The sequence below is a fragment of the Heptranchias perlo genome, unplaced genomic scaffold (assembly GCF_035084215.1).
Source record: "Heptranchias perlo isolate sHepPer1 unplaced genomic scaffold, sHepPer1.hap1 HAP1_SCAFFOLD_459, whole genome shotgun sequence".
In the NCBI taxonomy this organism is placed as follows: domain Eukaryota; kingdom Metazoa; phylum Chordata; class Chondrichthyes; order Hexanchiformes; family Hexanchidae; genus Heptranchias; species Heptranchias perlo.
This window is the reverse complement of record NW_027139473.1, coordinates 1-23,803: the sequence shown is the minus strand read 5'-3', so window position 1 is coordinate 23,803 and position 23,803 is coordinate 1. Positions and strand designations below refer to the sequence as shown.

The 23,803-nt window shown below is 53.8% G+C and overlaps 1 protein-coding gene across 1 annotated transcript; it reads right to left on the bottom strand.

The window, feature by feature from the left end:
• Positions 1-2,567: 2,567 nt before the first annotated feature.
• Positions 2,568-23,578, bottom strand: ripk3 (receptor-interacting serine-threonine kinase 3; the record flags this gene model as incomplete). Its single annotated transcript, XM_067979407.1, has 12 exons — positions 2,568-2,824; positions 3,591-3,624; positions 3,848-3,939; positions 7,455-7,515; positions 10,627-10,709; positions 11,410-11,497; positions 12,677-12,759; positions 13,665-13,832; positions 14,388-14,437; positions 16,089-16,237; positions 18,916-19,219; positions 23,408-23,578. Coding segments are annotated over 12 exons (1,393 nt in total), but the record flags the coding sequence as incomplete, so codon positions are not given.
• Positions 23,579-23,803: the final 225 nt, after the last annotated feature.

Below are 23,803 nucleotides of genomic sequence, written 5' to 3'. Positions count from 1 at the left end.
GGCGGGTGCCGGGACCTGGGGGGTGCGAGGAGGCCGAAAGTACCATCACCGCCCCCCCACCCCCCACTGTCACCATCGCCAGGAATCTTCCTCCACCCGCCCCAGCATCTGCCCCAAGATTGGCAGGGCCCAGGTGAATGACAGGTGGGACGTGGGCGGGGTCTGGTGACCCGGGCCGATTTCATGCCTCACCATCCACTGTCACCGCTAAACCACAGGAGCGCCAGGAGAGGGGTGGAGATACCACCTGGGGGGTAACAGCAGGAATCCCACTGGGGCCCAGTGTTGGAGGGAGAGGCCCCAGTAGTGGGCACCTATCCCTCTCTTCGGCCCACTTACCCGTAGCTGGAGGGCCCGTGCCTCAGTGAATGGAACAAGAGCATCGAGATGCTTCTGCCTCCTCGAAAAGATCCTCCTGCTCCCTGGGCATCTCTGCATTCGGTAGACCAGCACCAGCGGGCTCCCTCAGTGGGGCAGAGATTAATGAATGCCTGCCAACCCAGGAGAATGGGCCAGGGTCACGGTGGGGTCGGTGTGGTGGGCAGAAGTCCCGCTCTGACCCTCAGTCGGTGAAACCGGCCCGAAGGGAAAATTCAGTGGCTGTCCTCAGTCAGTTTTCCGACCCGTGAATCTCACAGTCGCAGGAACTCTCCAGGATCTCAATCAACCCTCGCATCGGACTGAACCTCGACAGTTCGTGCTGACAAGCAATTCAACCATGAAGGGCATCGCTGCACAGCCCAGTCGGGAAAAGCATGGGTTAGATACAGAGTAAAGCTCCCTCTACACTGTCCCATCAAACACTCCCAGGGCAGGTACAGGGTTAGATACAGAGTAAAGCTCCCTCTACACTGTCCCATCAAACACTCCCAGGGCAGGTACAGGGTTAGATACAGAGTAAAGCTGCCTCTACACTGTCCCATCAAGCACTCCCAGGGCAGGTACAGCACGGGGTTAGATACAGAGTAAAGCTCCCTCTACACTGTCCCGTCAAACACTCCCTGGGCAGGTACAGGGTTAGATACAGAGTAAAGCTCCCTCTACACTGTCCCGTCAAACACTCCCAGGGCAGGTACAGGGTTAGACACAGAGTAAAGCTCCCTCTACACTGTCCCATCAAACACTCCCAGGGCAGGTACAGGGTTAGATACAGAGTAAAGCTCCCTCTACACTGTCCCATCAAACACTCCCAGGGCAGGTACAGGGTTAGATACAGAGTAAAGCTCCCTCTACACTGTCCCATCAAACACTCCCAGGGCAGGTACAGGGTTAGATACAGAGTAAAGCTCCCTCTACACTGTCCCATCAAACACTCCCAGGGCAGGGACAGGGTTAGATACAGAGTAAAGCTCCCTCTACACTGTCCCATCAAACACTCCCAGGGCAGGTACAGCACGGGTTAGATACAGAGTAAAGCTCCCTCTACACTGTCCCGTCAAACACTCCCAGGGCAGGGACAGGGTTAGATACAGAGTAAAGCTCCCTCTACACTGTCCCATCAAACACTCCCAGGGCAGGTACAGGGTTAGATACAGAGTAAAGCTGCCTCTACACTCTCCCATCAAACACTCCCAGGGCAGGTACAGCACGGGGTTAGATACAGAGTAAAGCTCCCTCTGCACTGTCCCGTCAAACACTCCCTGGGCAGGTACAGGGTTAGATACAGAGTAAAGCTCCCTCTACACTGTCCCATCAAACACTCCCAGGGCAGGTACAGCACGGGTTGGATACAGAGTAAAGCTCCCTCTACACTGTCCCGTCAAACACTCCCAGGGCAGGTACAGGGTTAGATACAGAGTAAAGCTCCCTCTACACTGTCCCATCAAACACTCCCAGGCCAGGTACAGCTCACTGTCGGCCCAAATCCAGCCACAAATGATGGTCTCCTCTCTCTCTGATGGCGGACTGAGTGGGGTCAGTGGGTCAGACACTGACCTTTCGCCCTCTGGAGACCTGAAGTCAAATCCAGCATTCAATAGTGGGGGGGCGGGGGCCATGCCATCTGAGCCCCGATCCTGTCTGTACCCGAACCCCAAACTCATTTTCCACCTGAAGTCACTGGATAGCAGATGGCAGCAGAAACCCTGGGTAATTTTCCCCACTCCCTAATCCAGAGCTCACTGAGGCGCAGTTGTCACCTCCCTCCATTGCCCGCCCCGGCTGGGATCAGCTAACTCACCACAGACCGGGGTGGGGGCGGAGTGGGTTGGGAAATATGGGCTCTCCCCGCACAGTGTGATGCTCTGCACCACACACTGAGTGGGGGCATTAACCCACCCAGAGAGGGCGCTGAAGAGATTTACTCGAATGGTAGCAGGGACGAGGGACTTCTGTTTGGCAGAGAGACTGGAGAGACTGGGCAAATTATTTGCAGGGCTGTGGGGAAAGAGCAGGGGAGTGGGGCTCATTGGATAGCTCTTTCAAAGAGCCGGCACAGGCACGATGGGCCGAATAGCCTCCCCCTTTGCTGTACCTACCGTGAGACGATTGAGCCAGCAGTCGGGGCCGGAGGGGAGGGGGAGGGAGTTGGTCAAAGCAGTCGAACAGATATACAGCAATCAGCGAGATTTCATTTTCACTGGGAGGAACTTTTTACTTGTCTTCAAATTGTGTTGCTGCGATTTCTGGAATGACCCACAAGACCGAAGTGGGGGAAACCGTCTGAGTCGAGGGGTCGGAGCTGGTCGCACATCTCTCTGTGTGTGGGACCGGTGCTATGGTCTGCTTTTCTTCTTGGGCTTTGCTCTCTTGGTTATGTTCATGACATTCTGGTGTCCGACCTGTAGCCCTTCGATATAGGAGCACTGGATGGTGATCCTCGGCCCTGGATGTGGAGAGATGAGAAGAGGTCAAAAGAGGAGGTCCAGCTTGGGGCCTGTCCACGGGCCACTTTGCACAGGCGAGACTCTGGAGCAGTCAAGGAGCCAAACTTGACTCTTCCAGAATTCCCAAACCCACGACCTCTACCACCTAGAAGGACCAGGGCAGCAGGCACATGGGAACAACACCACCCGCACGTTCCCCTCCGAGTCACACACCATCCCGACTTGGAAATATATCGGCCGTTCCTTCATCGTCGCTGGGTCGAAATCCTGGAACTCCCCAACTAACAGCAATGTGGGAGAACCTTCACCACACGGACTGCAGCGGTTCAAGAAGGCGGCTCACCACCACCTTCTCAAGGGGTGACTGGGGACGGGCAATAAATGCCGGCCTCGGCAGCGACGCCCACATCCCATGGACGAATAATAAAAAAAATGTGTGAGGTCCATCACGCCAGCTAATAGGGGTTTGGGTCCATTGGGATTGTGTACAATGGGAGTGAATGAGAAGGGGTTTGATCCATTGGGATGATGCTTCAGATCTGAGACTTTGGACCCCCTGGCAGAGAGAGAGACCTTCCTCTCCTCCGTCTGGGGCTGGATTTCACCAGACGGTGAAAGGACAACATCTGACCCACTTCCTCCCCCCCGCCCCCCCCATAAGACCCCTATAAATAAACATTATTTAGGAGGTGACACCCTCACATTGGGTGTACAGTCCATGGTTTGAGACTGTGTACAATATGAATAAGTATATTCGTTTCTCACCATTATCCCTTCCTGGCACCCCAGAAACCAGCATCTGAAAGACAAAGAAACACAACTTCAGACATCCACAATTCGATAAAAACTTGAAGGGGGAAAATTTACAGGGCCATATAGGGGCAAGAGCAGGGGGAATGGGACCAATCGGATAGCTCTTTCAAAGAGCCAGCACAGGCACGATGGGCCGAATGGCCTCCTCCCCTTCCCTCACAGAAAAAAACCTGCTCTCCCTCTGACCTTTGAACTTTCAAGACAGTCACCTCACCACGTGGCTTCTGATTGGTTGCTTGGCACACCTGGCTGCCAGTCACGATCAGCTCTGGTGATATTTTTCGATCCTGGTGAGTCATTGCTGGGAGACGGAATGGAGACAAACAGATGTTACAACAGCTGTGAGCGTGGCTTCAATCACCGCTTCCCATTCACTCCCATTCTACACAATCCCAATGGACCCAAACCCCTTCCCTTTCACTCCCATTCTACACAATCCCAATGGACCTAAACCCCATCCCATTCACTCCCATTGTACACAATCCCAATGGACCCAAACCCCTTCCCATTCACTCCCATTGTACACAATCCCAATGGACCCAAACCCCATCCCATTCACTCCCATTGTACACAATCCCAATGGACCAAACCCCTTCCCATTCACTCCCATTGTACACAATCCCAATGGACCCAAACCCCTTCCCATTCACTCCCATTGTACACAATCCCAATGGATCAAACCCCTTCCCATTCACTCCCATTGTACACAATCCCAATGGATCAAACCCCTTCCCATTCACTCCCATTGTACACAATCCCAATGGACCAAACCCCTTCCCATTCATTCCCATTCTACACAATCCCAATGGACCACACCCTTTCCCATTCACTCCCATTTTACACAATCCCAATGGATCAAACCCTTTCCCATTCACTCCCATTTTACACAATCCCAATGGACCCAAACCCCTTCCCATTCACTCCCATTGTACACAATCCCAATGGATCAAACCCCTTCCCATTCACTCCCATTGTACACAATCCCAATGCACCCAAACCCCTTCCCATTCACTCCCATTGGACACAATCCCAATGGACCTAAACCCCTTCCCATTCACTCCCATTGTACACAATCCCAATGGATCAAACCCTTTCCCATTCACTCCCATTGTACACAATCCCAATGGACCCAAACCCCTTCCCATTCACTCCCATTGTACACAATCCCAATGGATCAAACCCCTTCCCATTCACTCCCATTGTACACAATCCCAATGCACCCAAACCCCTTCCCATTCACTCCCATTGGACACAATCCCAATGGACCTAAACCCCTTCCCATTCACTCCCATTGTACACAATCCCAATGGATCAAACCCCTTCCCATTCACTCCCATTGTACACAATCCCAATGGACCCAAACCCCTTCCCATTCACTCCCATTGTACACAATCCCAATGGATCAAACCCCTTCCCATTCACTCCCATTGTACACAATCCCAATGGACCAAACCCCTTCCCATTCATTCCCATTCTACACAATCCCAATGGACCACACCCTTTCCCATTCACTCCCATTTTACACAATCCCAATGGATCAAACCCTTTCCCATTCACTCCCATTTTACACAATCCCAATGGACCCAAACCCCTTCCCATTCACTCCCATTGTACACAATCCCAATGGATCAAACCCCTTCCCATTCACTCCCATTGTACACAATCCCAATGCACCCAAACCCCTTCCCATTCACTCCCATTGGACACAATCCCAATGGACCTAAACCCCTTCCCATTCACTCCCATTGTACACAATCCCAATGGATCAAACCCTTTCCCATTCACTCCCATTGTACACAATCCCAATGGACCCAAACCCCTTCCCATTCACTCCCATTGTACACAATCCCAATGGATCAAACCCCTTCCCATTCACTCCCATTGTACACAATCCCAATGCACCCAAACCCCTTCCCATTCACTCCCATTGGACACAATCCCAATGGACCTAAACCCCTTCCCATTCACTCCCATTGTACACAATCCCAATGGATCAAACCCCTTCCCATTCACTCCCATTGTACACAATCCCAATGGACCCAAACCCCTTCCCATTCACTCCCATTGTACACAATCCCAATGGATCCAAACCCCTTCCCATTCACTCCCATTGTACACAATCCAATGGATCAAACCCCTTCCCATTCACTCACATTGTACACAATCCCAATGGATCAAACCCCTTCCCATTCACTCCCATTGTACACAATCCCAATGGACCCAAACCCCTTCCCATTCACTCCCATTCTACACAATCCCAATGGACCAAACCCCTTCCCATTCATTCCCATTCTACACAATCCCAATGGATCACACCCTTTCCCATTCACTCCCATTTTACACAATCCCAATGGATCAAACCCTTTCCCATTCACTCCCATTTTACACAATCCCAATGGACCCAAACCCCTTCCCATTCTCTCCCATTGTACACAATCCCAATGGACCTAAACCCTTTCCCATTCACTCCCATTGTACACAATCCCAAAGGACCCAAACCCCTTCCCATTCTCTCCCATTGTACACAATCCCAATGGACCTAAACCCTTTCCCATTCACTCCCATTGTACACAATCCCAATGGACCCAAACCCCTTCCCATTCACTCCCATTGTACACAATCCCAATGGATCAAACCCCTTCCCATTCACTCCCATTGTACACAATCCCAATGCACCCAAACCCCTTCCCATTCACTCCCATTGGACACAATCCCAATGGACCTAAACCCCTTCCCATTCACTCCCATTGTACACAATCCCAATGGATCAAACCCTTTCCCATTCACTCCCATTGTACACAATCCCAATGGACCCAAACCCCTTCCCATTCACTCCCATTGTACACAATCCCAATGGATCAAACCCCTTCCCATTCACTCCCATTGTACACAATCCCAATGCACCCAAACCCCTTCCCATTCACTCCCATTGGACACAATCCCAATGGACCTAAACCCCTTCCCATTCACTCCCATTGTACACAATCCCAATGGATCAAACCCCTTCCCATTCACTCCCATTGTACACAATCCCAATGGACCCAAACCCCTTCCCATTCACTCCCATTGTACACAATCCCAATGGATCCAAACCCCTTCCCATTCACTCCCATTGTACACAATCCAATGGATCAAACCCCTTCCCATTCACTCACATTGTACACAATCCCAATGGATCAAACCCCTTCCCATTCACTCCCATTGTACACAATCCCAATGGACCCAAACCCCTTCCCATTCACTCCCATTCTACACAATCCCAATGGACCAAACCCCTTCCCATTCATTCCCATTCTACACAATCCCAATGGATCACACCCTTTCCCATTCACTCCCATTTTACACAATCCCAATGGATCAAACCCTTTCCCATTCACTCCCATTTTACACAATCCCAATGGACCCAAACCCCTTCCCATTCTCTCCCATTGTACACAATCCCAATGGACCTAAACCCTTTCCCATTCACTCCCATTGTACACAATCCCAAAGGACCCAAACCCCTTCCCATTCACTCCCATTGTACACAATCCCAAAGGACCCAAACCCCTTCCCATTCTCTCCCATTTTACACAATCCCAATGTGCCCAACCCCTTTCCCATTCGCACCTATTGTACACAAAGCTTATCAGAGCGAGGAGACCTTCATTCCCCTCTGTCTGGGGCTGGAATGGGAAGGGGTTTGGTCCATTGGGATTGTGTAGAATGGGCCCCAGGTGCCCAGAGGGTGAAGGGTCTGTTTCTGACCCACTGCCCCATCCCAGTCCCCCATCGGAGAGGAGGAGATCTCCCTCCATCAACACTGTCAGCCATTACCTGACATGGCACCACCTGGTGTGGGTCTTGACTGCTGCTCGATAGTTGTCTCCTCTCGTGTCTAATGAGAAAAATGTACAGCGTTCATTGATTTTATTTCTTTAAGGAAAAGTTTCATTGCCCGCCCACCTCCCCTCCCCCCCTCACTCCTTCCCCTCGAGAGTCATGTCTTCCCCTGTGTGCCCGGGTGGACAGGGAGTTTCAGCAGGATGCCCATCCCCTCTGAATGAGGACCACTCCTGAGGGGTTGGGGGGGTTGTTGGGTGCCCAGAAGATGTGGGCCTCATGCCTTGGGCCCCAGTCCCCGCTCCGATGGGAGGAGGAGACTGGCAGCAGCCCCCCACCCCTCCCGCCCTCACAAAAACAAAAAGTGAGACCCATTCCTTCCTTGACGGGGACATCTGGCCAGGGATCAGCTGGAGGCTTTCGAGTGCTTGTTTCTAGTAGGCCCAAAGGCCCCTAACCACAGAGGCCGTTGCCTCTGCTGGCCAAACCCGGAAAGGCCCAGGCACAGGGCATGGAGGCAAATGGGATAGAACATAACAATATAAGAAATAGGAGCAGGAGTAGGCCATTCGGCCCCTCGACCCCTGCTCCACCATTCAATAAGATCATGGCTGATCTTCCACCTCAACTCCACTTTCCCGCCCGATCCCCACATCCCTCGATTCCCTTCGCGTCCAAAAATCTATCGATCTCAGTCTTGAATATACTCAATGACGGAGCATCTGCAGCCCTCTGGGGTAGGGAATTCCAAAGATTCACAACCCTCTGAGTGAAGAAATTCCTCCTCATCTCAGTCCTAAATGGCCGACCCCTTATCCTGAGACTATGCCCCCTGGTTCTAGACTCTCCAGCCAGGGGGAAACAGCCTCTCAGCATCTACCCTGTCAAGCCCTCTCAGAATCTTATATGTCTCAATGAGATCACCTCTCATTCTTCTGAACTCCAGAGAGTATCGGCCCATTCTACTCAATCTCTCCTCATAGGACAACCCTCTCATCCCAGGAATCAGTCTAGTGAACCTTCGTTGCACCGCCTCTAAGGCAAGTATATCCTTCCTTAGGTAAGGAGACCAAAACTGTACACAGTACTCCAGGTGTGGTCTCACCAGAGCCCTATATAATTGAGGCAAGACTTCCTTACTCTTGTACTCCAACCCCCTTGCAATAAAGGCCAACACAATCAAAAGCAAAATACTGCGGACGCTGGGAATCTGAAATAATAACAGAAAATGCGGGAGATACTCAGCGAGTGAGGCAGCGTCTGTGGAGAAAGAAACAGAGTTAATGTTTCAGGCCGAAGACCCTTCGTCAGATTTTGACCTGAAACGTTAACTCTGTTTCTTTCCCCACAGATGCTGCCTGACTTGCTGAGCTTTTCCAGCATTTTCTGTTTTCATAATAATAAAGGCTAACGTACCATTTGCCTTCCTAAGGCTCCAGGGTTATGGAGTAGGCCATTCGGCCCCTCGAGCCTGTTCCACCACTCAATCAGATCATGGCTGATCTTCCACCTCAACTCCACTTTCCCGCCCGATCCCCATATCCCTCGATTCCCCTCGAGTCCAAAAATCTATCGATCTCAGTCTTGAATATACTCAACGACTGAGCATCCACAGCCCTCTGGGGTGGAGAATTCCAAAGATTCACGACCTTCTGAGTGAAGAAATTCCTCCTCATCTCGGCCCTAAATGGCCGACCCCTTATCCTGAGACTATGGCCTCTAATTCTAGACCCTCCAGCCCTCCAGGATTGCCCTGGAGTCTCCGGGGAATGAAAGGTTAATCTCCAGGACAACTACTGCGAGTGCTGGAGTCTGTTGGCTTTTCTGATCAGCGTCCAGATATCTGGTGCCCTGTGAGGGTGGATGTGTGGGGGTGACCGATGGGAGATGGGAGGTCATGTGATGAAACCTCCAGGAATACATCCAACCAGAGTTGGCAACCCTGAAAAGGGTCCCTTTAGTTCATGCCAAATTCCGTCAAGGGGGAGTCAGGTACCTGTTATGGCTCCTCCCACTTACAACAACAACAGCAACGTGCATTTATATAGCGCCTTTAACGTAGTAAAACGTCCCCAAGGCCCTTCACGGCAGCGATTATCAAACAGAATTTGACACCGAGCCACATAAGGAGATATTAGGACAGGTGACCAAAAGCTCGGTCAAAGAGGTAGGTTTTAAGGAGCGCCTTAAAGGAGGAGAGCGAGGCGGAGAGGTTTAGGGAGGGAATTCCAGAGCTTAGGGCCCAGACAGCTGAAGGCACGGCCGCCAATTGTGATTAAAATCGCAAGAGGCAAGAATTGGAGGAGAGCAGAGATCTGGGAGGGTTGTGGGGCTGGAGGAGGTTACAGAGATAGGGAGGGGGGCGAGGGCCACGGAGGGATTGGAAAACAAGGATGAGAATTTTAAAATCAAAGCGTTCCCGAACCGGGAGCCGATGTCGGTCCAGCGAGCACTGGGGGGTGATGGGTGAACGGGACTTGGTGCGAGTTAGGATACGGGGGGGGGCAGCCTGAGATGAGCTGGAGTTTGCGGAGGGTGGGAGACGGGAGGCCGGCCAGGAGAGCGTTGGGACAGTCCAGTCTGGAGGTGACAAAGGAACACGGATGAGGGTTTCAGCAGCGGATGAGCTGAGGCAGGGAGGGCGGAGACGGGCGATGTCACGGAGGTGGAAGTGGGCGGTCTCGGTGATGGAGCGGAGATGGGGTCAGAAGCTCATCTCAGGGTCAAAGGGGACGCCAACGGTCTGGTTCAGCCTCAGACAGCGGCCCAGGGAGAGGGATGGAGTCGGTGGCGAGGGAATGGAGTTTGCGGCGGGGATCGAAGACAATGGCTTCAGTCTTCCCAATACAAGGGATAATTGGAAACGAGAGGGCTCTCGAAGGGCAATACTCCTCGAACTTTCACTCCAACATTGAGTCGCCGTGACAACCGTTTTGCTTTCCTTATTGGACTGTAATAATGGCCGCCTTGCGGGTTGCCATGGGGATGGACTCCCCAAGTCTCCCTCGCCCGCGCAATCAATCTAATCTTCTTTGAATGAGCTCCCTCCTTTCCCCCTGCTCTCGTCCCCTCCCCCGCCACCACCCCCCTCCCCCTCCACCTTCTCCTCCACGTCGAGTCGGAACTGAGGGCCTCAGGCTCACAGTAGTCGTGGAGTCTCACTGACCGGTGGTCCGTTTCCCAGGGACGGAATGGCCGCTGCGAGCGGAGGAGGGTCAGGCCTCATGGACGGTTCAGTGCGTAGCTCCCCTGTTGAGACAAGATCACAGACTGGTGAACGATGAGGGAACTCAGTCTTCAATCAGAGAGTGAGACCTTCGTCCCCCTCTGTCTGGGGCTGGATTTGACCTCCAGGTCCCCAGAGGGTGAAAGGTCGGTATCTGACCCATTGGCCCCACCCAGTCCCCCATCGGAGAGAGAGGAGACCTTCGTCCCCCTCTGTCTGGGGCTTGATTTGACCTCCAGGACCCCAGAGGGTGAAAGGTCGGTATCTGACCCATTGACCCCACCCAGTCCCCCATCGGAGAGAGAGGAGACCTTCGTCCCCCTCTGTCTGGGGCTGGGTTTGACCTCCAGGTCCCCAGAGGGTGAAAGGTCGGTGTCTGACCCATTGGCCCCACCCAGTCCCCCATCGGAGAGAGAGGAGACCTTCGTCCCCCTCTGTCTGGGGCTGGGTTTGACCTCCAGGTCCCCAGAGGGTGAAAGGTCGGTGTCTGACCCATTGGCCCCACCCAGTCCCCCATCGGAGAGAGAGGAGACCTTCGTCCCCCTCTGTCTGGGGCTGGGTTTGACCTCCAGGTCCCCAGAGGGTGAAAGGTCGGTATCTGACCCACTGCCCCCCACTTAGTCTTGTTTCCTCTAGTTGTTGGGAGCAGACCTCAAGTTACATTCACTGCAGCAGAGGGCACTGGGCCAGGAGCTGATCGAGGAACAAATCGTAAAGTCTCACCAATTCCTTCTGAAGCACCGTCCCGAAGGCTCAGGTCATCCATTCTGTCTGACAAACGCCCAATACTGCTACTAGTGGCCAGGGTACTCTGCAAAACAACATAGTCCCCTTTATCCAGTGTCTGTGCACCATGGAGATACAGAATCCCCTTTATCCAGTGCCTGCACACCTTGGAGATACAGAATCCCCTTTATCCAGTGTCTGCACACCTTGGAGATACAGAATCCCCTTTATCCAGTGTCTGCACACCTTGGAGATACAGAATCCCCTTTATCCAATGCCTGCACACTTTGAAGATACAGAATCCCCTTTATCCAGTGTCTCCACACCTTGGAGGTACAGAATCCCCTTTATCCAGTGTCTCCACACCTTGGAGGTACAGGATCCCCTTTATCCAGTGTCTCCACACCTTGGAGGTACAGAATCCCCTTTATCCAGTGTCTCCACACCTTGGAGGTACAGAATCCCCTTTATCCAGTGTCTCCACACCTTGGAGGTACAGAATCCCCTTTATCCAGTGTCTCCACACCTTGGAGGTACAGAATCCCCTTTATCCAGTGTCTCCACACCTTGGAGATACAGAATCCCTTTATCCAGTGTCTGCACACCTTGGAGATACAGAATCCCTTTATCCAGTGTCTGCACACCTTGGAGATACAGAATCCCCTTTATCCAGTGACTGCTCACCTTGGAGATACAGAATCCCCTTTATCCAGTGTCTGCACACCTTGGAGATACAGAATCCCCTTTATCCAGTGTTTATTCTCCCTTGAGTTAGCGAGTCCCCTTTATCCAGTGTCTATCCTCCCCTTGAGTTAGCGAGTCCCCTTTATCCAGTGTCTATCCTCCCCTTGAGTTAGCGAGTCCCCTTTATCCAGTGTCTATCCTCCCCTTGAGTAGAGCGAGTCCCCTCTATCCAGTGTCTATCCTCCCCTTGAGTTAGCGAGTCCCCTTTATCCAGTGTCTATCCTCCCTTGAGTTAGCGAGTCCCCTTTATCCAGTGTCTATCCTCCCTTGAGTTAGCGAGACCCCTTTATCCAGTGTCTATCCTCCCCTTGAGTTAGCGAGTCCCCTTTATCCAGTGTCTATCCTCCCTTTGAGTTAGCGAGTCCCCTCTATCCAGTGTCTATCCTCCCCTTGAGTTAGCGAGACCCCTTTATCCAGTGTCTATCCTCCCCTTGAGTTAGCGAGTCCCCTTTAACCAGTGCCCCCGCCCCGGGTGACAGGTGCTGCAGCCTCTCAGGCCCGCCCACTTCTCTGCACTCACCAGAATAGTCCTGACCCTGTGAACAGCATGAGCCACACCTGCCTCGTGAGCTCGAAAGGCTTCTTCTGTCTGCACACGGCACGCTGCAAAAATAGGAACAACACAAATTTACTTTTCCCAAACGTAGAACTGGAAGAGTGTTTGTTTATAGCGTCGTACGTTTGAAAATTATGAGATACTTTCTGCAGCAATTGGTTTTGCAGTCCTTCATGGGACAGTGTAGAGGGAGCTTTACTCTGTATCTAACCCTGTACCTGCCCTGGGAGTGTTTGATGGGACAGTGTGGAGGGAGCTTTACTCTGTATCTAACCCTGTACCTGCCCTGGGAGTGTTTGATGGGACAGTGTAGAGGGAGCTTTACTCTGTATCTAACCCTGTACCTGCCCTGGGACTGTTTGATGGGACAGTGTAGAGGGAGCTTTACTCTGTATCTAACCCTGTACCTGCCCTGGGAGTGTTTGATGGGACAGTGTAGAGGGAGCTTTACTCTGTATCTAACCCTGTACCTGCCCTGGGAGTGTTTGATGGGACAGTGTAGAGGGAGCTTTACTCTGTATCTAACCCTGTCCCTGCCCTGGGAGTGTTTGACGGGACAGTGTAGAGGGAGCTTTACTCTGTATCTAACCCTGTACCTGCCCTGGGAGTGTTTGACGGGACAGTGTAGAGGGAGCTTTACTCTGTATCTAACCCTGTCCCTGCCCCTGGGAGTGTTTGATGGGACAGTGTAGAGGGAGCTTTACTCTGTATCTAACCCTGTCCCTGCCCTGGGAGTGTTTGACGGGACAGTGTAGAGGGAGCTTTACTCTGTATCTAACCCTGTACCTGCCCTGGGAGTGTTTGACGGGACGGTGTAGAGGGAGCTTTACTCTGTATCTAACCCTGTACCTGCCCTGGGAGTGTTTGACGGGACAGTGTAGAGGGAGCTTTACTCTGTATCTAACCCTGTACCTGCCCTGGGAGTGTTTGACGCCCTCGTCCCTCAGCTTACCCGGAAACAATGGCCTTTTCTTTGGGTTGTTGTGCCAGCATTCGGTCACCAGCCTCTTCAGGTCCTCCAGCTTCTCCACGGGTTCTGGGCTGGCCAGGAGGTCGAGATCCGGCCTTTGAGCTTGAGGGATGAGGACCTTGATAATGTCCCTGTTCCGACCTTCGAGAGCTGAGAAAACCGGGGTGGGGGGGTGGTGGGGAGCAAAGCAAATCGGAAGTGAGGCCTACTGGAACAGGCCTACGGGGGACAGAGTCCTGAAGAAAGAGCGAAGGCTGGCCTCGGAACGGCCAGTCCCAGGCCAAACCCCGTCCTCCTGCGATCTACAGGGCGGGGGACATTTCCCGACCGAGGCCCAGATGTTGGAAGCCGCGGTTGCTTCGGGGAGAGCCGGCCGGGGTCGGCTAAATCACCAAAAATTGGAGTGGGGGGAAGAGAGGGTTGGCCGTCCCTGCTCTCTGCAGGTGTGCGGGACTCAGTACCATGACGGGCAACAGCCCCGCAGCCTGAGTAGCGACCGGTCCAATCTTGCGATGGTTCCAAAGACGCCCCCCTCTCCCCGCGCCACCGTCGCTCCCCAGCCGCCTGTAAATGTTCCACAAGCTCCGCCCTCCCGTCAACGTACGTTTGCGTGGCCCCTCCCCCCCGACCCCCCGACCTCCTCGCGTCGTCGGTTCCGAGGCCTCCCCGCTGCGCGCCGCGCCCCCCGCCGCGCCCCATCCTTACCGCTGTAAGGCCGCTTCCCGCTCAGGACGCTCCACATCAGGATTCCGAAACTGCAATCAGAAAACCAGGACCGCAACAACGTCAGAAACGGAAGAAATCGGAGCGGGAGCAGGCCATTCGGCCCCTCGAGCCCTGCTCCGCCATTCGGTCAGATCGTGGCCGATCTCCGGCCTCAACTCCACTTTCCCGCCCGATCCCCGTATCCCTCGAGTCCCTTCGAGTCCAAAAAAATCCATCGATCTCAGTTCTTGAATATACTCAACGACTGAGCATCCACAGCCCTCTGGGGTAGGGAATTCCAAAGATTCACAACCCTCTGAGTGAAGAAATTCCTCCTCCTCTCAGTCCTAAATGGCCGACCCCTTATCCTGAGACTATGCCCCCTCGTTCTAGACTCTCCAGCCAGGGGAAACGGCCTCTCAGCATCTACCCTGTGAAGCCCCTTCAGAATCTTATATGGCCGACCCCTTACCGGACACGTCAAAGAGAAACGAAAGAAATACAGACTCGAAACGTCCCAGTATCCAACACTCCCAGAGGGTGAAAGGTCAGGGTCTGACCTCATTGCCTCCCCACCCAGCGGTGGAGCCAGCGTGAGGGTGGGGGGGGGGCGGGGTGGGAGCGGAGGTCACGACCCCTCTCCCCCAACGACGTTGAGGTCGGCCAATTTGGTGCGTCAGGTCACGGCCCACAGTTGAGAGCCAATCGCTCGCTCGCGGGACGGTCGGATTCCCGGCGGTGAGGGCGGTGCCGTCTCGAGACCGTCGCCATGGGAAACGCGGCACGGGGGAGGGGGGGGTGAGGGGGACGCCGTCGTCATGACGATGCCCTGCCAATTGGGCCAAATCTGGACTTGGACAACAACAACAACAACTTGCATTTATATGGCGCCTTTAACGTGGTAAAACGTCCCCGAGGTGCTTCACAGGAGCGATTATCAAACAAAATTTGACACCGAGCCACGTAAGGAGATATTAGGACAGGTGACCAAAAGCTCGGTCAAAGAGGTAGGTTTTAAGGAGCGTCTTAAAAGGAGGAGAGAGAGAGGGAGAGGTTTAGGGAGGGAATTCCAGAGCTCGGGGCCCAGGCAGCTGAAGGCACGGCCGCCAATGGTGGAGCGATTAAAATCGGGGATGGACAAGAGGCCGGAATTGGAGGAGTGCAGAGATCTCGGAGGGTTGTAGGGGCTGGAGGAGGTTACAGAGATAGGGAGGGGTGCGCGAGGGCCGTGGAGGGATTCGAACACGAGGATGAGAATTTTAAAATCGAGGCGTTCCCGGACTGGGAGCCGATGTAGGGTCAGCGAGCACAGGGGGGTGATGGATGAACGGGACTCGGTGCGAGTTAGGATACGGGGGGGCAGCAGAGTTTTGGATGAGCTGGAGTTTACGGAGGGTGGGAGACGGGAGGCCGGCCAGGAGAGCGTTGGGACAGTCCAGTCTGGAGGTAAGAAAGGCACGGACGAGGGTTTCAGCAGCAGATGAGCTGAGGCAGGGAGGGCGGAGACGGGCGATGTCACGGAGGTGGAAGTGGGCGGTCTCGGTGATGGAGCGGAGATGGGGTCGGAAGGTCAGCTCAGGGTCAAATTGGACGCCAAGGTTGGGAACGGCCTGGTTCAGCCTCGGGCAGTGGCCCAGGGAGAGAAGGATGGAGGGGTCAGTGGAGGGGTCGTGAATACTTTGCCGAGTGAGCCTCACTGACCTGTAAACATCGGTCGTGGCGGCGGGTTTGTACCGATTGATTTCTCCGTCAAACGCTTCTGGTGGGAGGTATTCAAGGGTCCCGGCGAGGGAGGAGTGAGAGGCACTCGACACAATCTGCATCAGCTTCGACAGGCCAAAGTCCGCAATCTGCAATGGAAAATGAGAGGTCAGGAAGGTTGGACACTGAGGGACGAGTGGTAAATCCACAAAGAGTAAAGCTCCCTCTACACCGTCCCATCAAACACTCCCAGGGCAGGTATAGGGTTAGATACAGAGTAAAGCTCCCTCTACACCGTCCCATCAAACACTCCCAGGGCAGGTACAGGGTTAGATACAGAGTAAAGCTCCCTCTACACCGTCCCATCAAACACTCCCAGGGCAGGTACAGGGTTAGATACAGAGTAAAGCTCCCTCTACACTGTCCCGTCAAACACTCCCAGGGCAGGTACAGGGTTAGATACAGAGTAAAGCTCCCTCTACACTGTCCCATCAAACACTCCCAGGGCAGGTACAGGGTTAGATACAGAGTAAAGCTCCCTCTACACTGTCCCGTCAAACACTCCCAGGGCAGGGACAGGGTTAGATACAGAGTAAAGCTCCCTCTACACTGTCCCGTCAAACACTCCCAGGGCAGGTACAGGGTTAGATACAGAGTAAAGCTCCCTCGACACAGTCCCATCAAACACTCCCAGGGCAGGTACAGGGTGAGATACAGAGTAAAGCTCCCTCGACACTGTCCCATCAAACACTCCCAGGGCAGGTACAGGGTTAGATACAGAGTAAAGCTCCCTCTACACCGTCCCATCAAACACTCCCAGGGCAGGTACAGGGTTAGATACAGAGTAAAGCTCCCTCTACACTGTCCTGTCAAACACTCCCAGGGCAGGTACAGCACGGGTTAGATACAGAGTAAAGCTCCCTCTACACTGTCCCGTCAAACACTCCCAGGGCAGGTACAGGGTTAGATACAGAGTAAAGCTCCCTCTACACTGTCCCGTCAAACACTCCCAGGGCAGGTACAGGGTTAGATACAGAGTAAAGCTCCCTCTACACTGTCCCATCAAACACTCCCAGGGCAGGTACAGGGTTAGATACAGAGTAAAGCTCCCTCTACACTGTCCCGTCAAACACTCCCAGGGCAGGGACAGGGTTAGATACAGAGTAAAGCTCCCTCTACACTGTCCCGTCAAACACTCCCAGGGCAGGTACAGGGTTAGATACAGAGTAAAGCTCCCTCTACACTGTCCCATCAAACACTCCCAGGGCAGGTACAGGGTTAGATACAGAGTAAAGCTCCCTCTACACAGTCCCATCAAACACTCCCAGGGCAGGTACAGGGTTAGATACAGAGTAAAGCTCCCTCGACACTGTCCCATCAAACACTCCCAGGGCAGGTACAGGGTTAGATACAGAGTAAAGCTCCCTCTACACCGTCCCATCAAACACTCCCAGGGCAGGTACAGGGTTAGATACAGAGTAAAGCTCCCTCTACACTGTCCTGTCAAACACTCCCAGGGCAGGTACAGCACGGGTTAGATACAGAGTAAAGCTCCCTCTACACTGTCCCGTCAAACACTCCCAGGGCAGGTACAGGGTTAGATACAGAGTAAAGCTCCCTCTACACTGTCCCGTCAAACACTCCCAGGGCAGGTACAGGGTTAGATACAGAGTAAAGCTCCCTCTACACTGTCCCATCAAACACTCCCAGGGCAGGTACAGGGTTAGATACAGAGTAAAGCTCCCTCTACACCGTCCCATCAAACACTCCCAGGGCAGGTACAGGGTTAGATACAGAGTAAAGCTCCCTCTACACAGTCCCATCAAACACTCCCAGGGCAGGTACAGGGTTAGATACAGAGTAAAGCTCCCTCTACACTGTCCCGTCAAACACTCCCAGGGCAGGTACAGGGTTAGATACAGAGTAAAGCTCCCTCTACACTGTCCCATCAAACACTCCCAGGGCAGGTACAGGGTTAGAGACAGAGTAAAGCTCCCTCTACAATGTCCCATCAAACACTCCCAGGGCAGGTACAGGGTTAGATACAGAGTAAAGCTCCCTCTACACTGTCCCATCAAACACTCCCAGGGCAGGTACAGGGTTAGAGACAGAGTAAAGCTCCCTCTACAATGTCCCATCAAACACTCCCAGGGCAGGTACAGGGTTAGATACAGAGTAAAGCTCCCTCTACACTGTCCCATCAAACACTCCCAGGGCAGGTACAGGGTTAGAGACAGAGTAAAGCTCCCTCTACAATGTCCCATCAAACACTCCCAGGGCAGGTACAGGGTTAGATACAGAGTAAAGCTCCCTCTACACAGTCCCATCAAACACTCCCAGGGCAGGTACAGGGTTAGATACAGAGTAAAGCTCCCTCTACACTGTCCCGTCAAACACTCCCAGGGCAGGTACAGGGTTAGATACAGAGTAAAGCTCCCTCTACACTGTCCCATCAAACACTCCCAGGGCAGGTACAGGGTTAGAGACAGAGTAAAGCTCCCTCTACAATGTCCCATCAAACACTCCAAGGGCAGGTACAGGGTTAGATGCAGAGTAAAGCTCCCTCTACACTGTCCCATCAAACACTCCCAGGGCAGGTACAGGGTTAGATACAGAGTAAAGCTCCCTCTACACTGTCCCATCAAATACGCCACTTATCAGACAGAGGGGGGGGGTGGAGGTCTCCTCTCTCTCTGATGGGGGGTGGGATCTGGGAGGGGGGCAATGGGGTCAGACACTGACCTTTCACCCTCTGGGGACCTGGCCCCGTACAGCGAGAGAGGTGTGGGGACAAAGGGACGGTCAAGATCGGAGCGCGGCGCCTCACCTTGGCGTGGAATCCGTCGTCCAGGAGCACGTTCCTGGGATTGAGGTCGAGGTGAAGGAGCTGGGGCTCGAGGCCGTGCAGGTAGTTCATGCCCAGGGCCACCTCGTGGATGAGGCGGAACCTGAGCGCCCAGGGAGGGGAGAGCCGGTCCAGCAGGGAGGCCAGCGAGCCGTTCTCCATGAACTCCATCACGATCCCCAGGGGCTCCGCCCGATCCCTGTACAATCCGATCAGGCTCACCACGTGCGGGAAACGCAGGCCGTTCATCAGCTCCGCCTCTCGCAGGAGGTCCGTGTTCTCCGCACTGCGGAAAGAGCCAGAGGAGAGACTCCAGGTCAAAATCAAAAGGGGAACGATTCACTCCTGTCTGGTACTGTACGGCCCGTGTGTCTCTCAGTGTCAGCTCCTGTACATGTACAGTACACAGGGTAAAAGGGGAACGATTCACTCCTGTCTGGTACTGTACGGCCCGTGTGTGTCTCAGTGTCAGCTCCTGTACATGTACAGCACACAGTGGGTAAAAGGGGAACGATTCACTCCCGTCTGGTACTGTACGGCCCGTGTGTGTCTCAGTGTCGGCTCCTGTACATGTACAGTACACAGTGGGTAAAAGGGGAACGATTCACTCCCGTCTGGTACTGTACAGCCCGTGTGTGTCTCAGTGTCGGCTCCTGTACATGTACAGCACACAGTGGGTAAAAGGGGAACGATTCACTCCCGTCTGGTACTGTACGGCCCGTGTGTGTCTCAGTGTCGGCTCCTGTACATGTACAGTACACAGTGGGTAAAAGGGGAACGATTCACTCCCGCCTGGTACTGTACGGCCCCGTGTGTGTCTCAGTGTCAGCTCCTGTACATGTACAGTACACAGTGGGTAAAAGGGGAACGATTCACTCCTGTCTGGTACTGTACGGCCCGTGTGTGTCTCAGTGTCAGCTCCTGTACATATACAGTACACAGTGGGTAAAAGGGAACGATTCACTCCTGTCTGGTACTGTACGGCCCGTGTGTGTCTCAGTGTCAGCTCCTGTACATGTACAGTACACAGTGGGTAAAAGGGGAACGATTCACTCCCGTCTGGTACTGTACGGCCCGTGTGTGTCTCAGTGTCAGCTCCTGTACATATACAGTACACAGTGGGTAAAAGGGAACGATTCACTCCTGTCTGGTACTGTACGGCCCCGTGTGTGTCTCAGTGTCAGCTCCTGTACATGTACAGTACACGGGGTAAAAGGGGAACGATTCACTCCCGTCTGGGACTGTACGGCCCGTGTGTGTCTCAGTGTGAGCTCCTGTACATATACAGTACACAGTGGGTAAAAGGGAACGATTCACTCCCGTCTGGTACTGTACGGCCCGTGTGTGTCTCAGTGTCAGCTCCTGTACATGTACAGTACACTGGGGGTAAAAGGGGAACGATTCACTCCTGTCTGGTACTGTACGGCCCGTGTGTGTCTCTCAGTGTCAGCTCCTGTACATGTACAGCACACAGTGGGTAAAAGGGGAACGATTCACTCCCGTCTGGTACTGTACGGCCCGTGTGTGTCTCAGTGTCAGCTCCTGTACATGTACAGCACACAGCGGGTAAAAGGGGAACGATTCACTCCTGTCTGGTACTGTACGGCCCGTGTGTGTCTCTCAGTGTCAGCTCCTGTACATGTACAGCACACAGTGGGTAAAAGGGGAACGGTTTACTCCCGTCTGGTACTGTACGGCCCGTGTCTGTCTCAGTGTCAGCTCCTGTACATGTACAGCACACAGTGGGTAAAAAGGGAACGATTCACTCCTGTCTGGTACTGTACGGCCCGTGTGTGTCTCAGTGTCAGCTCCTGTACATGTACAGTACACAGTGGGTAAAAGGGGATGATTCACTCCCGTCTGGTACTGTACGGCCGGTGTGTGTCTCAGTGTCAGCTCCTGTACATGTACAGTACACAGTGGGTAAAAGGGGAACGATTCACTCCCGTCTGGTACTGTACGGCCCGTGTCTGTCTCAGTGTCGGCTCCTGTACATGTAAAGCACACAGTGGGTAAAAGGGGAACGATTCACTCCTGTCTGGTACTGTACGGCCCGTGTGTGTCTCAGTGTCAGCTCCTGTACATGTACAGTACACAGTGGGTAAAAGGGAACGATTCACTCCCGTCTGGTACTGTACGGCCCGTGTCTGTCTCAGTGTCAGCTCCTGTACATGTACAGCACACAAGTGGGTAAAAGGGGAACGATTCACTCCTGTCTGGTACTGTACGGCCCGTGTGTGTCTCAGTGTCAGCTCCTGTACATGTACAGCACACAGTGGGTAAAAGGGGAACGATTCACTCCCGTCTGGTACTGTACGGCCCGTGTCTGTCTCAGTGTCGGCTCCTGTACATGTACAGCACACAGTGGGTAAAAGGGGAACGATTCACTCCTGTCTGGTACTGTATGGCCCGTGTCTGTCTCAGTGTCGGCTCCTGTACATGTACAGCACACAGTGGGTAAAAGGGGAACGATTCACTCCTGTCTGGTACTGTACGGCCCGTGTGTGTCTCAGTGTCGGCTCCTGTACATGTACAGTACACAGTGGGTAAAAGGGGAACGATTCACTCCCGTCTGGTACTGTACGGCCCGTGTGTGTCTCAGTGTCAGCTCCTGTACATGTACAGTACACAGTGGGTAAAAGGGAACGATTCACTCCCGTCTGGTACTGTACGGCCCGTGTGTGTCTCAGTGTCAGCTCCTGTACATGTACAGCACACAGTGGGTAAAAGGGGAACGATTCACTCCCGTCTGGTACTGTACGGCCCGTGTGTGTCTCAGTGTCAGCTCCTGTACATGTACAGTACACAGTGGGTAAAAGGGGAACGATTCACTCCTGTCTGGTACTGTACGGCCCGTGTGTGTCTCAGTGTCAGCTCCTGTACATGTACAGTACACAGTGGGTAAAAGGGGATGATTCACTCCCGTCTGGTACTGTACGGCCCGTGAGTGTCTCAGTGTCAGCTCCTGTACATGTACAGTACACTGGGGGTAAAAGGGGAACGATTCACTCCTGTCTGGTACTGTACAGCCCGTGTGTGTCTCAGTGTCAGCTCCTGTACATGTACAGTACACAGTGGGTAAAAGGGGAACGATTCACTCCTGTCTGGTACTGTACGGCCCGTGTGTGTCTCAGTGTCGGCTCCTGTACATGTACAGCACACAGTGGGTAAAAGGGGAACGATTCACTCCTGTCTGGTACTGTACGGCCCGTGTGTGTCTCAGTGTCGGCTCCTGTACATGTACAGCACACAGTGGGTAAAAGGGGAACGATTCACTCCCGTCTGGTACTGTACGGCCCGTGTGTGTCTCAGTGTCGGCTCCTGTACATGTACAGCACACAGCGACCTGGATTACTGGGTTCGCGTCTCTGGAGTGGGAGCTGAAGTCACGACACTGAGGTGTGAGCAGGTCCCACGGAGCCATGGCCGAGCCTGATCAGGAGGACATGGTAGCTCTGGTCCCGAGCAATCGACCTGTTACCAATCACCCCCTTTCAAAAAGGACCTGGATCGGCTTCTGGGAGGAGTGCAGACCGTGAGGGAGCAGAGCAGATCAGGAATCTCACTCGGGGAACGCTGCCTGCTCTCCCGATTGGCAGGAGTTAGCTCAGAAACTGGACTCACCGTCGTCCAGTAGCCCTGGCTGGGGTTCAGCTCACTGACCGGGGTTGGGGACTGCGGGGGCGGGCGTGGGGGCCGCGGGCGATGAAACCCGGGCTCTGGGTGTTCATTTCTGGAGGGATAGGATTGAGCAGGCACGATGGTCCAAATGCCTCCTTCTCTCCGTGACTTTCTACGATTCTATGAAATTATGTTAAGCTTGTATCGTGCCTTGGTTAGACCACACTTGGAGCACTGTGAACAGTTCTGGTCTCCATTATTATAAAAAGGATATAGAGGCACTGGAGAAGGTGCAAAAAAGATTCACAAGGATGATCCCAGAACTGAGAGGTTATAACTATCAGGAAAGGCTGACAGACTGGGGCTCTTTTCTCTAGAAAGGAGAAGACGGAGGAGTGACCTGATCGAGGTCTTTAAGATAACAAAAGGGTTCGACAGGGTAGACGTGTGGGGGGGAGACCAGACTAGAGGGACGTCAATATAAGAGAGTCACCATAAATCCAATCGGGAATTCAGGAGAAACTTCTTTACCCAGAGAGCGGTGAGAATGTGGAACTCGCTCCCACAAGGAGCAGTTGAGGCGAATAGTGGAGATGGATTTAAGGGGAAGCTCGATAAACACATGAGGGGGAAAGGAATAGAAGGAGATGCTGATAGGGTGAGATGAAGTAGGAGGGAGGAGGGCTCGTGTGGACCAGCACGGAGCAGTTGGGCCGAATGGCCTGTTTCTTTGCTGTACGTTCGATGTAATTCTCTGTGTGTGTGCCTCAGTGCCAAACAGCGTGTGATTAGCCTCCCTCCTCCTCCCTCGACCCCCGCCGCCCCATCGAGGCCAGTTTTTATTTTCACTTGCCATTGTTCACAGGTCCCATGGAGCATCTTGAGGGCCACGTCGATGCCCCAGCCTCTGTGCCTCGCCCGCTCGATCCTGCCAAAGCCGCCCCCTCCGATCAGCCTCCGCTCCGCCAGCTGCTCGGCCGTGACGATGGCGAGGCCCCGCCCTCCGCCATCCGTGCCCTGCAGCCTGAGCAGGCGAAAAGCTCGGTTAGAGTGGGTGCGTCCGTGCGTCGGCCAGCTGTGGGGGGGGGAGGGGGAGGGGGAGGGGGATGGGGATGGGGAGGGGGGGGGGGTGCCCTCGCCAGTCGGGAACTCCCTCTGCCCCAATGGCGCAATCCCAATTGTCCATGGCGGCAGGATGTTCGACTGCAGCGGGCTTCACAGACGAGACTCTGAACCCGACCTGACTTTA